The 20,140-nt window shown below is 39.0% G+C and overlaps 1 protein-coding gene across 4 annotated transcripts in view; it reads left to right on the plus strand.

Annotated features, from left to right (window-relative positions):
* Window positions 1-19,181, plus strand: part of dclk2a (doublecortin-like kinase 2a) — a 70,553-nt gene extending 51,372 nt beyond the window's left edge. For 2 of the 4 annotated variants that reach the window (XM_080760575.1, XM_080760576.1), the window contains exons 12-18: window positions 10,629-10,762; window positions 11,279-11,356; window positions 12,405-12,501; window positions 13,352-13,432; window positions 13,586-13,699; window positions 15,217-15,372; window positions 17,508-19,181. In XM_080760575.1, the coding sequence (XP_080616701.1) occupies window positions 10,629-10,762; window positions 11,279-11,356; window positions 12,405-12,501; window positions 13,352-13,432; window positions 13,586-13,699; window positions 15,217-15,372; window positions 17,508-19,169 (2,322 nt within the window). In that variant the 3' untranslated portion in view covers window positions 19,170-19,181. The remainder of the gene's footprint in view (window positions 1-10,628; window positions 10,763-11,278; window positions 11,357-12,404; window positions 12,502-13,351; window positions 13,433-13,585; window positions 13,700-15,216; window positions 15,373-17,507) is intronic. The other 2 variants (XM_080760577.1, XM_080760578.1) reach the window with 1 other exon arrangement.
* The last annotated feature ends 959 nt before the right edge of the window (window positions 19,182-20,140 follow it).

Below are 20,140 nucleotides of genomic sequence, written 5' to 3' on the forward strand. Positions count from 1 at the left end.
TTTTGTGTTTTGTGTTGTGTCTTTGAATTTTGCATGCTTCATGTGGTACTAGGTGTTTGGGTTATTGTCTGTCTTGTATTATTTTTGGTGTTTTGTGTTGGGATCTTTGAATTTTTTATGTTTCATGTTGTCCAAATGGGGTTGGGTATTGTATATATTGTATTATGTTTTGTGTTTTGTGTTGTGTCTTTGAATTTTGCATGCTTCATGTGGTACTAGGTGTTTGGGTTATTGTCTGTCTTGTATTATTTTTGGTGTTTTGTGTTGGGATCTTTGAATTTTTTATGTTTCATGTTGTCCAAATGGGGTTGGGTATTGTATATCTTGTATTATTTTTTGTGTTTTGTGTTGTGTCTTTGAATTTTGCATGCTTCATGTGGTACTAGGTGTTTGGGTTATTGTCTGTCTTGTATTATTTTTGGTGTTTTGTGTAGGGATCTTTGAATTTTTTATGTTTCATGTTGTCCAAATGGGGTTGGGTATTGTATATCTTGTATTATTTTTTGTGTTTTGTGTTGTGTCTTTGAATTTTGCATGCTTCATGTGGTACTAGGTGTTTGGGTTATTGTCTGCCTTGTATTATTTTTGGTGTTTTGTGTTGGGATCTTTGATTTTTTTATGTTTCATGTTGTCCAAATGGGGTTGGGTATTGTATATCTTGTATTATTTTTTGTGTTTTGTGTTGTGTCTTTGAATTTTGCATGCTTCATGTGGTACTAGGTGTTTGGGTTATTGTCTGGCTTGTATTATTTTTGGTGTTTTGTGTTGGGATCTTTGAATTTTTTATGTTTCATGTTGTCCAAATGGGGTTGGGTATTGTATATCTTGTATTATTTTTTGTGTTTTGTGTTGTGTCTTTGAATTTTGCATGCTTCATGTGGTACTAGGTGTTTGGGTTATTGTCTGTCTTGTATTATTTTTGGTGTTTTGTGTTGGGGTCTTTGAATTTTTTATGTTTCATGTTGTCCAAATGGGGTTGGGTATTGTATATCTTGTATTATTTTTTGTGTTTTGTGTTGTGTCTTTGAATTTTGCATGCTTCATGTGGTACTAGGTGTTTGGGTTATTGTCTGTCTTGTATTATTTTTGGTGTTTTGTGTTGGGGTCTTTGAATTTTTTATGTTTCATGTTGTCCAAATGGGGTTGGGTATTGTATATCTTGTATTATTTTTTGTGTTTTGTGTTGTGTCTTTGAATTTTGCATGCTTCATGTGGTACTAGGTGTTTGGGTTATTGTCTGTCTTGTATTATTTTTGGTGTTTTGTGTTGGGATCTTTGAATTTTTTATGTTTCATGTTGTCCAAATGGGGTTGGGGTATTGTATATCTTTGTATTATTTTTTGTGTTTTGTGTTGTGTCTTTGAATTTTGCATGCTTCATGTGGTACTATGTGTTTGGGTTATTGTCTGTCTTGTATTATTTTTGGTGTTTTGTGTTGGGATCTTTGAAATTTTTTATGTTTCATGTTGTCCAAATGGGGTTGGGTATTGTATATCTTGTATTATTTTTGGTGTTTTGTGTTGTGTCTTTGAATTTTGTATGCTTCATGTGGTACTAGGTGTTTGGGTTATTGTCTGTCTTGTATTATTTTCAGGGTTTTGGGTTGTGTCTTGGAATTTTTTATGTTTCATGTTGTCCAAATGGGGTTGGGTATTGTATATCTTGTATTATTTTTTGTGTTTTGTGTTGTGTCTTTGAATGTTGCATGCTTCATGTGGTACTAAGGTGTTTGGGTTATTGTCTGTCTTGGATTATTTTTGGTGTTTTGTGTTGTGTCTTTGAATTTTTTTATGTTTCATGTTGTCCTAATGGGTTGGGTATTGTATATCTTGTATTATTTTTTGTGTTTTGTGTTGTGTCTTTGAATTTTGCATGCTTCATGTGGTACTAGGTGTTTGGGTTATTGTCAGTCTTGTATTATTTTTGGTGTTTTGTGTTGGGATCTTTGATTTTTTTTTATGTTTCATGTTGTCCAAATGGGGTTGGGTATTTTATATCTTGTATTATTTTTTGTGTTTTGTGTTGTGTCTTTGAATTTTGCATGCTTCATGTGGTACTAGGTGTTTGGGTTATTGTCTGTCTTGTATTATTTTTGGTGTTTTGTGTTGGGATCTTTGAATTGTTTATGTTTCATGTTGTCCAAATGGGGTTGGGTATTGTATATCTTGTATTATCTTTGGTGTTTTGTGTTGTGTCTTTGAATTTTGTATGATTCATGTGGTACTAGGTGTTTGGGTTATTGTCTGTCTTGTATTATTTTTAGTGTTTTGTGTTGGGATCTTTGAATTTTTTATGTTTCATGTTGTCCAAATGGGGTTGGGTATTGTATATCTTGTATTATTTTTTGTGTTTTGTGTTGTGTCTTTGAATTTTGCATGCTTCATGTGGTACTAGGTGTTTGGGTTATTGTCTGTCTTGTATTATTTTTAGTGTTTTGTGTTGGGATCTTTGAATTTTTTATGTTTCATGTTGTCCAAATGGGGTTGGGTATTGTATATCTTGTATTATTTTTGGTGTTTTGTGTTGTGTCTTTGAATTCTGTATGCTTCATGTGGTACTAGGTGTTTGGGTTATTGTCTGTCTTGTATTATTTTTGGTGTTTTGTGTTGGGATCTTTGAATTTTTTATGTTTCATGTTGTCCAAATGGGGTTGGGTATTGTATATCTTGTATTTTTTTTTGTGTTTTGTGTTGTGTCTTTGAATTTTGCATGCTTCATGTGGTACTAGGTGTTTGGGTTATTGTCTGTCTTGTATTATTTTTTGTGTTTTGTGTTGGGATCTTTGAATTTTTTTATGTTTCATGTTGTCCAAATGGGGTTGGGTATTGTATATCTTGTATTATTTTTGGTGTTTTGTGTTGTGTCTTTGAATTTTGTATGCTTCATGTGGTACTAATGTGTTTGGGTTATTGGCTGTCTTGTATTATTTTTGGGGTTTTGTGCTGTGTCTTTGAATTTTTATGTTTCATGTGGTACTAATGTATTTGGGTTATTGGCCGTCTTGTATTATTTTTGGTGTTTTGTGTTGTGTCTTTGAATTTTGTATGTTTCATGTTGTCCTAATGGGTATGGGTTATTGTATATCTTGTATTATTTTTGGTGATTTGTGCTGTGTCTTTGAATTGGGTATGGTTCATGGGGTACTAATGTGTTCGGATTATTGTATGTCTTGTATTATTTATGGTGGGGTTAGTCTACAAACAGGCGGCCTGTTGTATTAATATAATATTTTGAAGTACCACATGAAACATACAAAATTCAAAGACACAGCACAAAACACCATAAATAATACAAGACATACAATAATCCAAACACATTAATACCACATGAAGCATACAAAATTCAAAGACACAACACAAAACACCATAAATAATACAAGACATACAATAATCCGAACACATTAGTACCCCATGAACCATACCCAATTCAAAGACACAGCACAAATCACCAAAAATAATACAAGATATACAATAACCCATACCCATTAGGACAACATGAAACATACAAAATTCAAAGACACAACACAAAACACCAAAAATAATACAAGACGGCCAATAACCCAAATACATTAGTACCACATGAAACATAAAAATTCAAAGACACAGCACAAAACCCCAAAAATAATACAAGACAGCCAATAACCCAAACACATTAGTACCACATGAAGCATACAAAATTCAAAGACACAACACAAAACACCAAAAATAATACAAGATATACAATACCCAACCCCATTTGGACAACATGAAACATAAAAAAATTCAAAGATCCCAACACAAAACACCAAAAATAATACAAGACAGACAATAACCCAAACACCTAGTACCACATGAAGCATGCAAAATTCAAAGACACAACACAAAACACAAAAAAAAATACAAGATATACAATACCCAACCCCATTTGGACAACATGAAACATAAAAAATTCAAAGATCCCAACACAAAACACCAAAAATAATACAAGACAGACAATAACCCAAACACCTAGTACCACATGAAGCATACAGAATTCAAAGACACAACACAAAACACCAAAAATAATACAAGATATACAATACCCAACCCCATTTGGACAACATGAAACATAAAAAATTCAAAGATCCCAACACAAAACACTAAAAATAATACAAGACAGACAATAACCCAAACACCTAGTACCACATGAAGCATGCAAAATTCAAAGACACAACACAAAACACAAAAAATAATACAAGATATACAATACCCAACCCCATTTGGACAACATGAAACATAAAAAATTCAAAGATCCCAACACAAAACACTAAAAATAATACAAGACAGACAATAACCCAAACACCTAGTACCACATGAATCATACAAAATTCAAAGACACAACACAAAACACCAAAAATAATACAAGATATACAATACCCAACCCCATTTGGACAACATGAAACATAAACAATTCAAAGATCCCAACACAAAACACCAAAAATAATACAAGACAGACAATAACCCAAACACCTAGTACCACATGAAGCATGCAAAATTCAAAGACACAACACAAAACACAAAAAATAATACAAGATATACAATACCCAACCCCATTTGGACAACATGAAACATAAAAAAAAATCAAAGATCCCAACACAAAACACCAAAAATAATACAAGACTGACAATAACCCAAACACCTAGTACCACATGAAGCATGCAAAATTCAAAGACACAACACAAAACACAAAAAATAATACGAGATATACAATACCCAACCCATTAGGACAACATGAAACATAAAAAAATTCAAAGACACAACACAAAACACCAAAAATAATCCAAGACAGACAATAACCCAAACACCTTAGTACCACATGAAGCATGCAACATTCAAAGACACAACACAAAACACAAAAAATAATACAAGATATACAATACCCAACCCCATTTGGACAACATGAAACATAAAAAATTCCAAGACACAACCCAAAACCCTGAAAATAATACAAGACAGACAATAACCCAAACACCTAGTACCACATGAAGCATACAAAATTCAAAGACACAACACAAAACACCAAAAATAATACAAGATATACAATACCCAACCCCATTTGGACAACATGAAACATAAAAAATTTCAAAGATCCCAACACAAAACACCAAAAATAATACAAGACAGACAATAACCCAAACACATAGTACCACATGAAGCATGCAAAATTCAAAGACACAACACAAAACACAAAAAATAATACAAAGATATACAATACCCCAACCCCATTTGGACAACATGAAACATAAAAAATTCAAAGATCCCAACACAAAACACCAAAAATAATACAAGACAGACAATAACCCAAACACCTAGTACCACATGAAGCATGCAAAATTCAAAGACACAACACAAAACACAAAAAATAATACAAGATATACAATACCCAACCCCATTTGGACAACATGAAACATAAAAAATTCAAAGACCCCAACACAAAACACCAAAAATAATACAAGACAGACAATAACCCAAACACCTAGTACCACATGAAGCATGCAAAATTCAAAGACACAACACAAAACACAAAAAATAATACAAGATATACAATACCCAACCCCATTTGGACAACATGAAACATAAAAAATTCAAAGACCCCAACACAAAACACCAAAAATAATACAAGACAGACAATAACCCAAACACCTAGTACCACATGAAGCATGCAAAATTCAAAGACACAACACAAAACACAAAAAATAATACAAGATATACAATACCCAACCCCATTTGGACAACATGAAACATAAAAAATTCAAAGATCCCAACACAAAACACCAAAAATAATACAAGCCAGACAATAACCCAAACACCTAGTACCACATGAAGCATGCAAAATTCAAAGACACAACACAAAACACAAAAAATAATACAAGATATACAATACCCAACCCCATTTGGACAACATGAAACATAAAAAATTCAAAGATCCCAACACAAAACACCAAAAATAATACAAGCCAGACAATAACCCAAACACCTAGTACCACATGAAGCATGCAAAATTCAAAGACACAACACAAAACACAAATAATAATACAAGATATACAATACCCAACCCCATTTGGACAACATGAAACATAAAAAATTCAAAGATCCCAACACAAAACACCAAAAATAATACAAGACAGACAATAACCCAAACACCTAGTACCACATGAAGCATGCAAAATTCAAAGACACAACACAAAACACAAAAAATAATACAAGATATACAATACCCAACCCCATTTGGACAACATGAAACATAAAAAAATCAAAGATCCCAACACAAAACACCAAAAATAATACAAGGCAGACAATAACCCAAACACCTAGTACCACATGAAGCATGCAAAATTCAAAGACACAACACAAAACACAAAAAATAATACAAGATATACAATACCCAACCCCATTTGGACAACATGAAACATAAAAAATTCAAAGATCCCTACACAAAACACCAAAAATAATACAAGACAGACAATAACCCAAACACCTAGTACCACATGAAGCATGCAAAATTCAAAGACACAACACAAAACACAAAAAATAATACAAGATATACAATACCCAACCCCATTTGGACAACATGAAACATAAAAAATTCAAAGATCCCAACACAAAACACCAAAAATAATACAAGACAGACAATAACCCAAACACCTAGTACCACATGAAGCATGCAAAATTCAAAGACACAACACAAAACACAAAAAATAATACAATATATACAATACCCAACCCCATTTGGACAACATGAAACATAAAAAATTCAAAGATCCCAACACAAAACACCAAAAATAATACAAGACAGACAATAACCCAAACACCTAGTACCACATGAAGCATGCAAAATTCAAAGACACAACACAAAACACAAAAAATAATACAAGATATACAATACCCAACCCCATTTGGACAACATGAAACATAAAAAATTCAAAGATCCCAACACAAAACCCCAAAAATAATACAAGGCAGACAATAACCCAAACACCTAGTACCACATGAAGCATGCAAAATTCAAAGACACAACACAAAACACAAAAAATAATACAAGAAATACAATACCCAACCCCATTTGGACAACATGAAACATAAAAAATTCAAAGATCCCAACACAAAACACCAAAAATAATACAAGACAGACAATAACCCAAACACCTAGTACCACATGAAGCATGCAAAATTCAAAGACACAACACAAAACACAAAAAATAATACAAGATATACAATACCCAACCACATTTGGACAACATGAAACATAAAAAATTCAAAGATCCCAACACAAAACACCAAAAATAATACAAGACAGACAATAACCCAAACACCTAGTACCACATGAAGCATGCAAAATTCAAAGACACACCACAAAACACAAAAAATAATACAAGATATACAATACCCAACCCCATTTGGACAACATGAAACATAAAAAATTCAAAGATCCCAACACAAAACACCAGAAATAATACAAGACAGACAATAACCCAAACACCTAGTACCACATGAAGCATGCAAAATTCAAAGACACAACACAAAACACAAAAAATAATACAATATATACAATACCCAACCCCATTTGGACAACATGAAACATAAAAAATTCAAAGATCCCAACACAAAACACCAAAAATAATACAAGACAGACAATAACCCAAACACCTAGTACCACATGAAGCATGCAAAATTCAAAGACACACCACAAAACACAAAAAATAATACAAGATATACAATACCCAACCCCATTTGGACAACATGAAACATAAAAAATTCAAAGATCCCAACCCAAAACACCAAAAATAATACAAGACAGACAATAACCCAAACACCTAGTACCACATGAAGCATGCAAAATTCAAAGACACAACACAAAACACAAAAAATAATACAAGATATACAATACCCAACCCCATTTGGACAACATGAAACATAAAAAATTCAAAGATCCCACCACAAAACACCAAAAATAATACAAGACAGACAATAACCCAAACACCTAGTACCACATGAAGCATGCAAAATTCAAAGACACAACACAAAACACAAAAAATAATACAAGATATACAATACCCAACCCCATTTGGACAACATGAAACATAAAAAATTCAAAGATCCCAACACAAAACACCAAAAATAATACAAGACAGACAATAACCCAAACACCTAGTACCACATGAATCATACAAAATTCAAAGACACAACACAAAACACCAAAAATAATACAAGATATACAATACCCAACCCCATTTGGACAACATGAAACATAAAAAATTCAAAGATCCCAACACAAAACACCAAAAATAATACAAGACAGACAATAACCCAAACACCTAGTACCACATGAAGCATGCAAAATTCAAAGACACAACACAAAACACAAAAAATAATACAAGATATACAATACCCAACCCCATTTGGACAAACATGAAACATAAAAAATTCAAAGATCCCAACACAAAACACCAAAAATAATACAAGACAGACAATAACCCAAACACCTAGTACCACATGAAGCATGCAAAATTCAAAGACACAACACAAAACACAAAAAGTAATACAAGATATACAATACCCAACCCATTAGGACAACATGAAACATAAAAAATTCAAAGACACAACCCAAAACACCGAAAATAATACAAGACAGACAATAACCCAAACACATTAGTACCACATGAAGCATACAAAATTCAAAGACACAACACAAAACACCAAAAATAATACTAGACATACCATTACCCCGACACATTAGTACCATATGAAACATACAAAATTCAAAGACACCGCACAAAACACCAAATATTGAAAAGTATAGAGTTAAAGATCTATAAGGAGCCTATTTGGTTACCAACTCTCCATGATTTAGCTGGTGGGGTCACCTATACCCTCTCAAAGACCACCGGTAGCCCCCCCTGACCATTGCTTGAAAACATTTGCACTAGGTGACTGAAATCAGGGCATAGTAGGTACTGCAGGGTAATTATATATATATATATATATATATATAGAAATTGACCACTAGGTGGGGTATCCTTGACTTACACAAGAATTACATTCAAGGACCACTGGTGGTCCCCAGACCAATGATTGAAAAACATTTGCACTAGGTGACTGAAATCAGGGCATAGTAGGTACTGCAGGGTAATTATATATATATATATATATATATATATATATAGAAATTGACCACTAGGTGGGGTATCCTTGACTTACACAAGAATTACATTCAAGGACCACTGGTGGTCCCCAGACCAATGATTGAAAAACATTTCCCTAGATGACTGAGATCACATCAGGGCATAAATGGTATTGCAGTGTAAATATTTATATAGAGATTGAACACTAGGGGGGTATCATTGATTTTTCACAAGAATTACATTCAAGGACCATTGGTGGTCCCCAGACCATTGATTGAAAAAACATTGCCCTAGATGACTGAGATCACATCAGGGCATAGTAGGTATTGCAGTGTAATTATATATATATATAGAGATTGACCACTAGGAGGAATCACACACCCACTGTCAATGTATGTAAGGAATTTAAATACTAACTTGATTAATTTATGCATACAATTCACTTCAAAGAGTGGAGCCCCCACCTCTGTGTTTATCTAATTTGCATGTCTGGCACCTGGCATTCCACAAAGGGGGGAGCCCATCCCCCCAACCCACCCCCGCTCTTCATTTAATTTGCATGTCGCACCTGGCACCTGGTTAGAGCCCATCCCCCCCTTGTTTATCTAATTTGCATGTCTGGCACCTGGTCAGAACCCATCCCCCCACCCCACCCCCGCGCTTCATTTAATTTGCATGTCTGGCCCATGGCATTCCACAAAGACTGGGAGCCCATCCCCCCCACCTCACCCCCAGGGACAAACAAACAAATTTACATTTGTTTGTTTTTCACACCTTCGAGTCAGCATCTCTGCTGGCTTTTGGGGAGGCATGGCACATGAGACGCAGGGAGAGAGAGAGATGAGATCAGCTAATCACACACACATCATGCATTTTATAAATAACTATCATTAGTTTTTATTATTATTTAATTATAAACTATTATATGCTAATTATATTTATGGATATTTATATTTATGGATATTTATGATTTATGATTATGCTAATTATATATATGGAATTCATGGAATGTCGAGAATTTTAATTACTAATTTGCATAATTAATTATGCAAATTATGCATTAAATTGCTCACTAGCGCCACTAGTGGCCAGAATTGGTACCGTCCGACCATCATATAAGACTACTTCCGAGCACAGAAATGGTTGATAGGTTTGAATACACACCTAAATCAACAACTGGTAGCTGTTGGCAGTGATGTGCACCCAGTGTAACGCTGTATAATTATTTCTGTCTCAAACAACAATAATAGTCTTTGTAATAACGAGCAGACGATAGCAAACTAGTTTACATCAAACTGTCTTCATGATGTTATTTGTAGTTTGCCTATAACTTCACTGTGACATTGCGCCCACACATGGATACAGACAAAAACAATTCATGATTTGTTTGTATGTACTCCCAGTGCATACACAATATGCACATATACATAACTTCCAGTTACTTTTGCACACAACAGCACAGTGACATTGAACTTTATGTGTGTTGTAGGTGTTTGAGTACCCAGACGGTATCAAGTCTGTGAAGTTGGGGGACTTCGGCTTGGCCACTGTGGTGGAGGGACCCCTGTACACTGTGTGTGGAACCCCCACATATGTGGCCCCCGAAATCATTGCTGAGTCTGGGTAAAGATAGAAATTATTATTTCTAAATTACATTTAAACCTTTGCATAAGGCTGCATAGACATAAATGAAAAATAGCAGAGCAGTCATAGCACATTAGGATATGTCCTAATGTCTGTTTCTTTATATAGAGTATGTTTTTTTTAATGCACTTGATCTGGATTCCCAATCAATTTTGTTGTCTTGTACAATGACAATAAAGATTCTGATTCTGATCCTGGTAGTAGTGATATTGTGGCAGTAACAATTACAGTTACTGAAAATTAAATGGGCTAGTTACTCATTAATTTATGTGAAGTAACTTCAGAGGATTAAAGGTGTATTATGATTTTTTGCCACACTTAATTATTACTTTCCTCACATCAGAACAATGGGATTTATGTTGACAATCTACAAAGTTTTCCTTTAACCTTTTGCTCGGGTGTCCCCCATCCTTTCCCCCTATCATGTTCTACTATGTTCTTTATTTCTCATTATTCCTCTATTCATTTGTTCCATCCCTCGCTCCTTTTTGTCAGGTATGGACTGAAGGTGGATATCTGGGCAGCTGGTGTCATAACATACATCCTTCTCTGTGGCTTTCCTCCCTTCAGAAGGTACAGCTTATATTAGGACTGCATGATAATGTTTTTTCAGGATATTGTTGGCACAATTTGACAGTCTAATCTCTAATATGTCCTTTGGGGAAGAAAACAATCTTTGCATTTTCATCTACTAGAAAACTAGATGCTTTAAATTGGATGAAAGTGCAGTAATAACTTGCTAATATTTTACAAATATTGATTAAAGCGTGCCATGTTAATTGCACAGCCCTTTCTCAGGTTGCTCAATAAGCTTTTGCATGACTTATTCAAACCATATGATCTTATTGGTCTATCATGTGCAGCTTCATCATGCCGCCATGAATTCTAAATATGTTAAATGAGGTTTTCAGTGCTACGTCATATCCAGTAGCAGCTCAAGTGTGTGTCCACCTGCTTTTTATTCACCAATGCATTTTCATTAGATGCAAATTCACGGATGATTAGAACCTACGTGTTGTTTTTTTTATGTGTGGTGTGACATAGATTAACATCCCACTATTAATTATGTTATAATTATGTTAACATATCTACTATAATATAGTAGAGCAGGAGTCGGCATGTAAGTTTGGCCTCTAGCCAATTTAATTCTAAGCTATTTGATTTCCGGCCAGTACACCATCAATGGCTAATTCAGGAACTGGAAGATGCAACAGATCACTGCATATACACTAATAACTATATCTATCTATAAATGCACCACATCTCTGTACGTCTGTCTGTATGTGTGTACTCGAGAACCGTTCGCCCCGCCGACTTCAAATTCGACACACACGTTGCACACCCCCACAGGGAGTGCAGTGCCCAGTGTCGAGTCGGTCGGGCCCACGGAAATCTCCATATATGGGCATAAATGGGACACAGACTCTGACACGGGTACCACGGGTATCCATTGTTACCAACTCGGTGCTCTACAGCCGGGCAAAACGTTTAATTAGTGAATATAGACTATATCTACAAGCTTGCAACTACTTCTGACAATTGTCCTTACATTTACATACGTGTGTGTGTGTGTGTGTGTGTGTGTGTGTGTGTGTGTCTGTCCGTCCGTCCGTCCGTCCAGTGAGAGCGACCTGCAGGAAGACTTGTTTGACCAGATCCTTGTAGGTCAGCTGGACTTCCCCTCTCCTTACTGGGATAACATCAGCGACTCAGTCAAGGTTGGGAGCTCTGATGCACACCATGGACAGCTATTGTAAACATTCATACTGTTGCACGTTGCCCTGGTGCCAAATCTCACTACTTCCAAGTTAACACTTCACTTCACACTTCGCACTTCGCACTCCAGTGCCTCGTCGTTGTGTGTACAGTGAGTCCTCAAATTACTAAATATGGTAAATTACTAAATGTATTTGCTAAAGTCAGCAAAATTCAGTTAGAGTTCTTCAACAAGCAGAGATCCTTGTCGTGTGTTTAGAGGAGAGCCAATCCCAGCACAGCTGATATGGTCCAAGATGGCAGCATGCTGTGCTGCTGCATTAACAGTTGTTTGTCTAAACATTTGGACAACCTCTTTCTGCCACTTGGCACGTGTACACACACACACACACACACACACACACACACACACACACACACACACACACACACACACGTGCACATGCACGTAATGACTACTCTTTAGCAAGAGAACACTTAGCCAGCAGAACCCTGTAAATTAATGTCATGTACTACAGAGACAAACCCTGATTACCATGCCAGGCAGAGCTCCTATAGTTTAATGAGCTGCTTTTATGCTGCCACCTCGACTTCATGCAGGGCTGTTATTAGAGATGGCTCTCACTGTGAAGAAAGCGCCTCCAGCTGGCTAGAGGTGAGCTGAATAATTGGATCTGTCTGCGTAGAGTTTCACATGATGGCAAAGTCAAAAACGATCACAACAAGACATCATCAAACTAAGTATATCATGGTCAGTAACATGGATATTATAAGGTGTGTGTGTGTGTGTGTGTGTGTGTGTGTGTGTGTGTGTGTGTGTGTGTGTGTGTGTGTGTGTGTGTGTGTGTGCAGGACCTAATTGGGAAGATGCTGCAGGTGAATGCTCAGGCTCGTTACACAGCAGATGATGTCCTCTGCCACCCATGGGTCACGGTAACGTCCTGCATCTGACTATAGTTGTGTGTGTGTGTGTACGTCTAAGGAAAAGACAACAATACTATATAATATAATAATTATATTCAGAATACAACCTGTATGGTATGTTGTTATATCTATATAGACTGTACACTGTGTGTTTCTTTTTAGGATGACATGGCCATGGAAAGCAATATGAAAATGGAGGTGACAGGTAAACTGATGACGCACTTTAACACTGCACCCAAGCACAACAGCACCTCTGCTGGGGTGGCAGTCATTATGGTAAGAACAAACAAACACGCACTCACACAATTAATTGTATCTTATCGCTGAGCTTTTGCAGTAAATTGTCTAGTTTGATCTCCTGGTTGCCGTTTGTACTTTGCAAAGTTCTGATATTAAATGTCTGACAGGATAGTGACAAATTGAATACTGGATGTCAGGTTATTTTACAAAGAAATGTTTCCAAAGTCAAATGTTTTAGTACACTGCTTGGCAGTGATGGTTTGACTCAAATGTTGTTGATTTAAATACTGCGCACATAGTATATCCTCATACACTCATACATACAAATATATAATATAATATAATATACAAGATTATTTACAAGCCTGATGCAGTATACAGATTAAAGAGGCATAACCACAATGTAGAAGGATGTATGTTTTGACATCAAAATATAAGTGAAAACATCTCAAATCTCCAGGGGTAGAGTGGCCGGATGGTAACCACAAGGTTGCCAGTTCGAACAGAGTAAGTGTCAAAGTGTCCTTGAGCAAGACACTGAATCCCGAATTGCTCCTGATGTGCTGGTTGGTGCCTTGCATGGTTTCCGCCGCCATTGGTGTATGAATGGGTGAAGGTAATGCACAATCTTGGATAAGGCAACCTTTGCTGCTCTAATCAGGATTCTACAGCCAGCTAGGGGTGGCGGAGTGGGCTTTTCATTCATTGCCATAAATATAGTGTACTCCCAGAGGTACACAGCCTTTCTGAGGCGTATGCACACACACACACACACACACAACATCACATCCTCTCCATCCTGTCCCGTTCCTTTTCAAGTCCTCGGGTTACATCACTTCCTGTTATTGTTGAGGGGTGGGGCGGGTGGGGGGCGGATGTCCTCCCTGTTCTTCTTCCTCCCTGTCACATCAGGTCACCCTCCCCCATGTCACTCCCCTATAGCCATGCTGCTCAGCCTGTCTGTCTGTCCATCTGTCTGCCTTTGTCTGTACTGCACTAGTACAGATATAGTGGTTCATTCTAGTCTCTATACTTTTACACTTTAGAACCACACTAGTACATATTGTCAATGTCGGGTGAAAACCTTGTATGTCCAAAACTGTTACTTGTCAGAAAATGGAACATTTAACCTGTGTTCCAATAGATCCAATGTCATTATTATTTAGTCACAATCAATATCTTGTTAAATTTGCATTGGTTCGATAGTTATAAAATAATATGTATAAAAACCCACAGACACATCACAGAAAAAATGGCTGATCTACAAGCTCGCAATGCATTGTGAGCTTGTAGATCGGCTATTTATGCTCCTGTCCTGTTACATTGTAGTATGACGTGGGTATGTAGGGCATTGATTTGCTGACTACATCAACTCCTACATGCTCCCATCAGCCACCCTGTCCTCCGTCCCGGGGTGACATGGCAGCATTTCCTCAACCCTACGTCCCGTGTATTGAGGACACTTGCACTACAGGCCTCTTTTGGTCGGAGATTGGATTTGATTTCTCCCATCGCCACTGGAGCCTCATTTTGTTGTAAATCTTTTTTGACAGTTTGAGGTGAATCAATGGTGGAGGCCTGGCCTTGGAGGCTCCACCTCCTCCTCCTCCTCCCACTCTTCCTCCTCCTCCCCCACATCTCCTCCTCATCCACACCCCTCCTCCACTCCACCCACAGGACCAGAGGGGATGCCTGCAGCAAAGTGCTGGGTACACGCTTCATGCTCCACCCTCCTCTCTATTTCTTTCTCTCTTCTCTCTCAATTTATGGTGCCTTGTCGTGCTCCAAAAGTAGATGATCTACAAGCTCACAAAGGGTGAACTTGTAGATCTGCTTCTGTTGGTGTGTGACACCACTATGCGACAAAGTATAAATCATGCGCTTTAGCCTTTACCATTCTCTCCATTGGCTTCTCCATCCAGTCTACCTTCATCACCACTTTTCTCTCTTTCACCTTTGTCTTCCTGCACTGCAAAAACCCTGAGTTTGTAAGAGAACCCCAGTATTTTTTCTCCGGTGTAACAATGGGGGATCCGATGGTAATTCCGACGGGGAATTAGTACGACATGCGGGAACAACGGTCGGACTAGCGCTTGAACATGCGCTGCTCCCGTGTTTGCGGTTATGGTTAGGTTATGGTTTGAGGTAGGTTGTCTAATGACCAATAATGGTGTCGGAACAAAAGCCTGTACCCAACAATGGACCCGTAAAGTTAAATGAACACTCAGGGTTTTGCAGTGTGCCTCTGTCTCTCTTCTTCTTTATATTTTCCTCTTCTCCCCTCCCCAGGCTGCCGGCTCTCAGTTAACAGATTGTTGTGGGTCCATGGCTAACTCTCTACACTACAGCAACCTCCTGTGCCCATAAACACACATGTTTCAATCATCCTATAGTATAGTCAGTCATTCACTCTCTTCTTCTCGTCCCAAAGTCCATTTGTTTTCATTCTGATCAACTCCATTGTGGTATGTATGTGAGAAAAAAAAAAATTGTTAAAGGGTTTTGTGGCATTATGTTGTAACATTGTCGTTGAGGTTATTTATTTGGCAATTGGCATGTCTACAAGCCTGGCACTCTGCAAATGCTACATCACTTTCATTTGCCTTCCTCTTTGTCATTTTACTCTAAATTGCACCTATTTGCTGTCTCATTCAAAGTAATGTAGCTCATTTGAGGTCAAATCTAAGTTGTGCATATTTATCTACATTCACTGTGAATTACATTGATCTAATAGGCATGACTTGCATTTGCAAAGCCTGCAAACACATTTGGCTGATACAATTCTAATACTCATTTATAGTCATTTACCGCCACCTTGTGGTCGAATCTTAGTACTGCACTAATTACTGCTCTAAGATTGACCTAGGAATGCAAAGTGTACTCCCTTACACTTTGAAGAGCACCATGTTCACGAGTACAGCAACCTGAAACCTCAACATTTTGATAAACACGAACAGTCCTAGAAATCCCCAGAAGAGTGCACACATTTAAGTTTGTTGTTCCAACGTAGAAAAAGTTCAGCTGGTGTTGACTGTTGAACAGCATATTGATGTCCAATTTGGCACTGCGCTGGAACAACACCTGTCCGCTAACCACCACGCTTTATTTTCTGTGTCAACTTGTTATGTTTGTGAAGATGTGAGTAAGACTAGTCTCTGTCCCTCTCTGCTTCTTCCTCTCTCCCTCACCCCCTCTGCCAACATGCAACCTGCATTACCATCCCCTGAATTAGCTCCAAGGCAATGGTATGTACTAACACCCTGCCGCTTCCACCTCCTATGTTGTGCTACTAAGATTTAGCACAAGGGAAAAAGAGAAATTATATTCAATGGGATTAGGTTGTCCCAACCTTATTTCCAAATCAATCAATAACATTGTGTAAAGTCTGAATAAAATGAGCAAAGCCTCGCTTTCTCATTTTCCCTTCTGCACAACGCTGTGATTTGCCTTCTGGCGGGGTCAGTCTACTGTGGGAAATATCCTGGATGTATCTGTTGGGCCATGTTTCAGTTATTTATGTCCATATCCATTGGTGTGCTTCATCTTCTGTTTGCTCATTCACAGAACTTGATTAAACGGTACATAATTGGTAAAACTTTTGGGCAGCAGTCACTACATTATTTGCAGAAAAGGTTGAGTTGTAAAACAAATCAGAAATAGAGTTCAGCCCTTTAAAGAAAAGGATGAAAGGTTGATGATGAATCTCAATTTAAAACTCTCAAGGACTTTTGCGTCTTCCCCATAGATTGACCCTCTGTATACCTCTCTCTCACTGGTACTGTATGGGGTCTGCAGGTTGTGAGTGCCCGCTAACTGTCTCTCTTCCCATCTCTGTCATTGCCAGAACACAGCTCTAGATAAGGAGGACATCCAACTGACCCACCGCTGGCACGGCCCACCTCAGCCCTCAGCTGGAAAAGCCTCTTCTGCCCTCCAAGTCAAGCCAACCAAGACGGCACCCTCTCCCCAGCCAGTCTCTCCCACCAAAGCGCCACCGCCAGAGCTAACAACACCCACCGAGGATGCCAGGAGTCCAGGGACCTCAGAGTCTCTGAGGGCTCAGTCCTCTCCCCCTCTGTCTCCCTCCAGGCTCAACTGTTCTCCACCCCCCTCAGACCCCGTAAGCGCTCTTCATTTCTCACCCTCTCCCACCTCCTCGCGCCAGGCCTTCCCCTTCACCTCCATCCTCCCCACCTCACCTTCTGCTCCACCCATGGACCATAACCCTGCACCTGAAAGCCTGTCGCCTGCTGCGCCTCCTGCTGTCTTTGGCTGTGTCCCTCATGCCACACCCACCACATCCGGCTCTTACCCGTCTCCGTCGTCTCCCACCAACCTGACACTGATCTCACCCCCCTCTTCCTCCCCTGCCAAGTCAGCACCCCCTGCCCCCTTCTCTCCTACTGAACACACCTCCTCTCCTGTAGAACCAGCTCCTCCTAGCCCCTCTTCTCCTACTGAACACACCTCCTCTCTTGTAGAACCAGCTCCTCTTAGCCCCTCTTCTCCTATTGAACACACATCCTCCCCTGTTGAACCAGCTCCCCCCAGCCCTTCTTCTCCTACTGATCACACCTCCTCTCCTGTAGAACCAGCTCCTCCTACTGATCACACCTCCTCTCCTGTAGAACCAGCTCCTCCTACTGATCACACCTCCTCTCCTGTAGAACCAGCTCCTCCTACTGATCACACCTCCTCTCCTGTAGAACCAGCTCCTCCTACTGATCACACCTCCTCTCCTGTAGAACCAGCTCCTCCTACTGATCACACGTCCTCCCCTGTCGAACCAGCTCCCCCTAGCCCATCTTCTCCTATTGAACACACCTCCTCCCCTGTCGAACCAGCTCCCCCTAGCCCATCTTCTCCTATTGAACACACCTCCTCCCCTGTCGAACCAGCTCCCCCTAGCCCATCTTCTCCTATTGAACACACCTCCTCCCCTGTCGAACCAGCTCCCCCTAGCCCATCTTCTCCTATTGAACACACCTCCTCCCCTGTCGAACCAGATCCTCCCAGTCCGTCTCCTCCTACTGAATACACTTCCTCCCCTGTAGAACCAGCTCCCCCTAGCCCCTCCTCCCCCAGCAAACAAGCCTCCCCGGTTTCTGTCTCTCCCACAACATCTGCCTCGCCTTCTCCCTATCTCTCCATCACCACAAAAGCAGCCTTCTCCTCTCCTTCCTCCCCCACTGAACCGACCTCCCCTAAGCCAGCCTCCTCTCCTCTTTCCCCCACCTCCTCTTCCCTTGCCAAACAGGCCTTCTCCTCTCCCTCCTCTCCCACCCGGCCTCTCCCTGCCTCCCCCACCAAATGCACCTCCTCAACTCCATCTTCTCCCATCAAGGCGGCTGCTGCTGCTGCCTCCTCGTCTCCGTACTCCCCTACCAAACCCCCCACCTCTCCCTTTGAGTCGGCTATGTTTCCATCCCCTCCTCCTACGCCCCCTAGAGCTGCCACCCCGCCCTCTCCCCTGGGCCTGCCCTCCCCACCCTCGCCTGCATTCTAATCAGTATCACAAGTGATATAGTGAACAATGCTTCTCAGCAACTGTAGTTTCCCACTGGGTCTTCAGTGACATTGGCCCTAATGTGTTAAACATCACAGTATTCCTCTAACGAAGTCATTGAATATTTGCCACCCCATTTGGGAATTTGGGGTCGGGCCCTACTAGTTGAGAAACACTGATTTAGCACCCAGGTCTGTTCAGATCACCCACTCCTGCTAATTCCATCCATTCTGTCCTTCCCTGGGTCCCTGAACTGCAAATAGATTACTTCATACTGTATGTATACAAATATCTATACAGATTGACCAAAAATACATTTGAAAATATACTTTATACTGTAGAAGTACATTTTCACAAACAGTTTAGATGTATTTTGGCCTCTAATGTTTCCTCCTATCTGCTGTGTCCAAAATAAAATACAGGTTTTGGACACATTTTGTATACAGTATTTTGAGACAAATTAAACCATGTTTTGCCTACTTGGTTCATCATAACACTACAACTACAGTAGGACATCCTGAGAGCTTGAAGACTACAGCAGTACTTCGTCCAGTCCCAGTACTCTCATTTGACCTTGCTTCCAAACTCCAGGGACCATTGCAGAGACACTGAAGGTCACTGTTGCTCTCTATATCAACTCTGTCATGTCTGCAAAATCCTGAGTGTTACTCTTAACTGTGACCGTGGTGGAAGTGACACTATAGTGGTCTATTTTTACACTCTTAGAGTTAAACTAACACTGACGATGTTGTGGTCTGTATACATGGAGATACAGGAGAGTGAAAGGATGTTTTTCATGTCTGGAGGGCTAGCAACTGGTTTATTGTATATATGTGTTCTTTGTATTTATTTATGGTGAGAAAGGGAATGAGTTTGAATATGGCTATACTATAGTATACAGTATGTTGTTAGTGGTTTGTCTTTAGAACATCATGTATGTTGGTTATATTTAGTTCTTTATTTATTTTTTT

This window comes from Protomyctophum bolini, assembly GCF_963924005.1.
Source record: "Protomyctophum bolini genome assembly, chromosome: 3".
In the NCBI taxonomy this organism is placed as follows: domain Eukaryota; kingdom Metazoa; phylum Chordata; class Actinopteri; order Myctophiformes; family Myctophidae; genus Protomyctophum; species Protomyctophum bolini.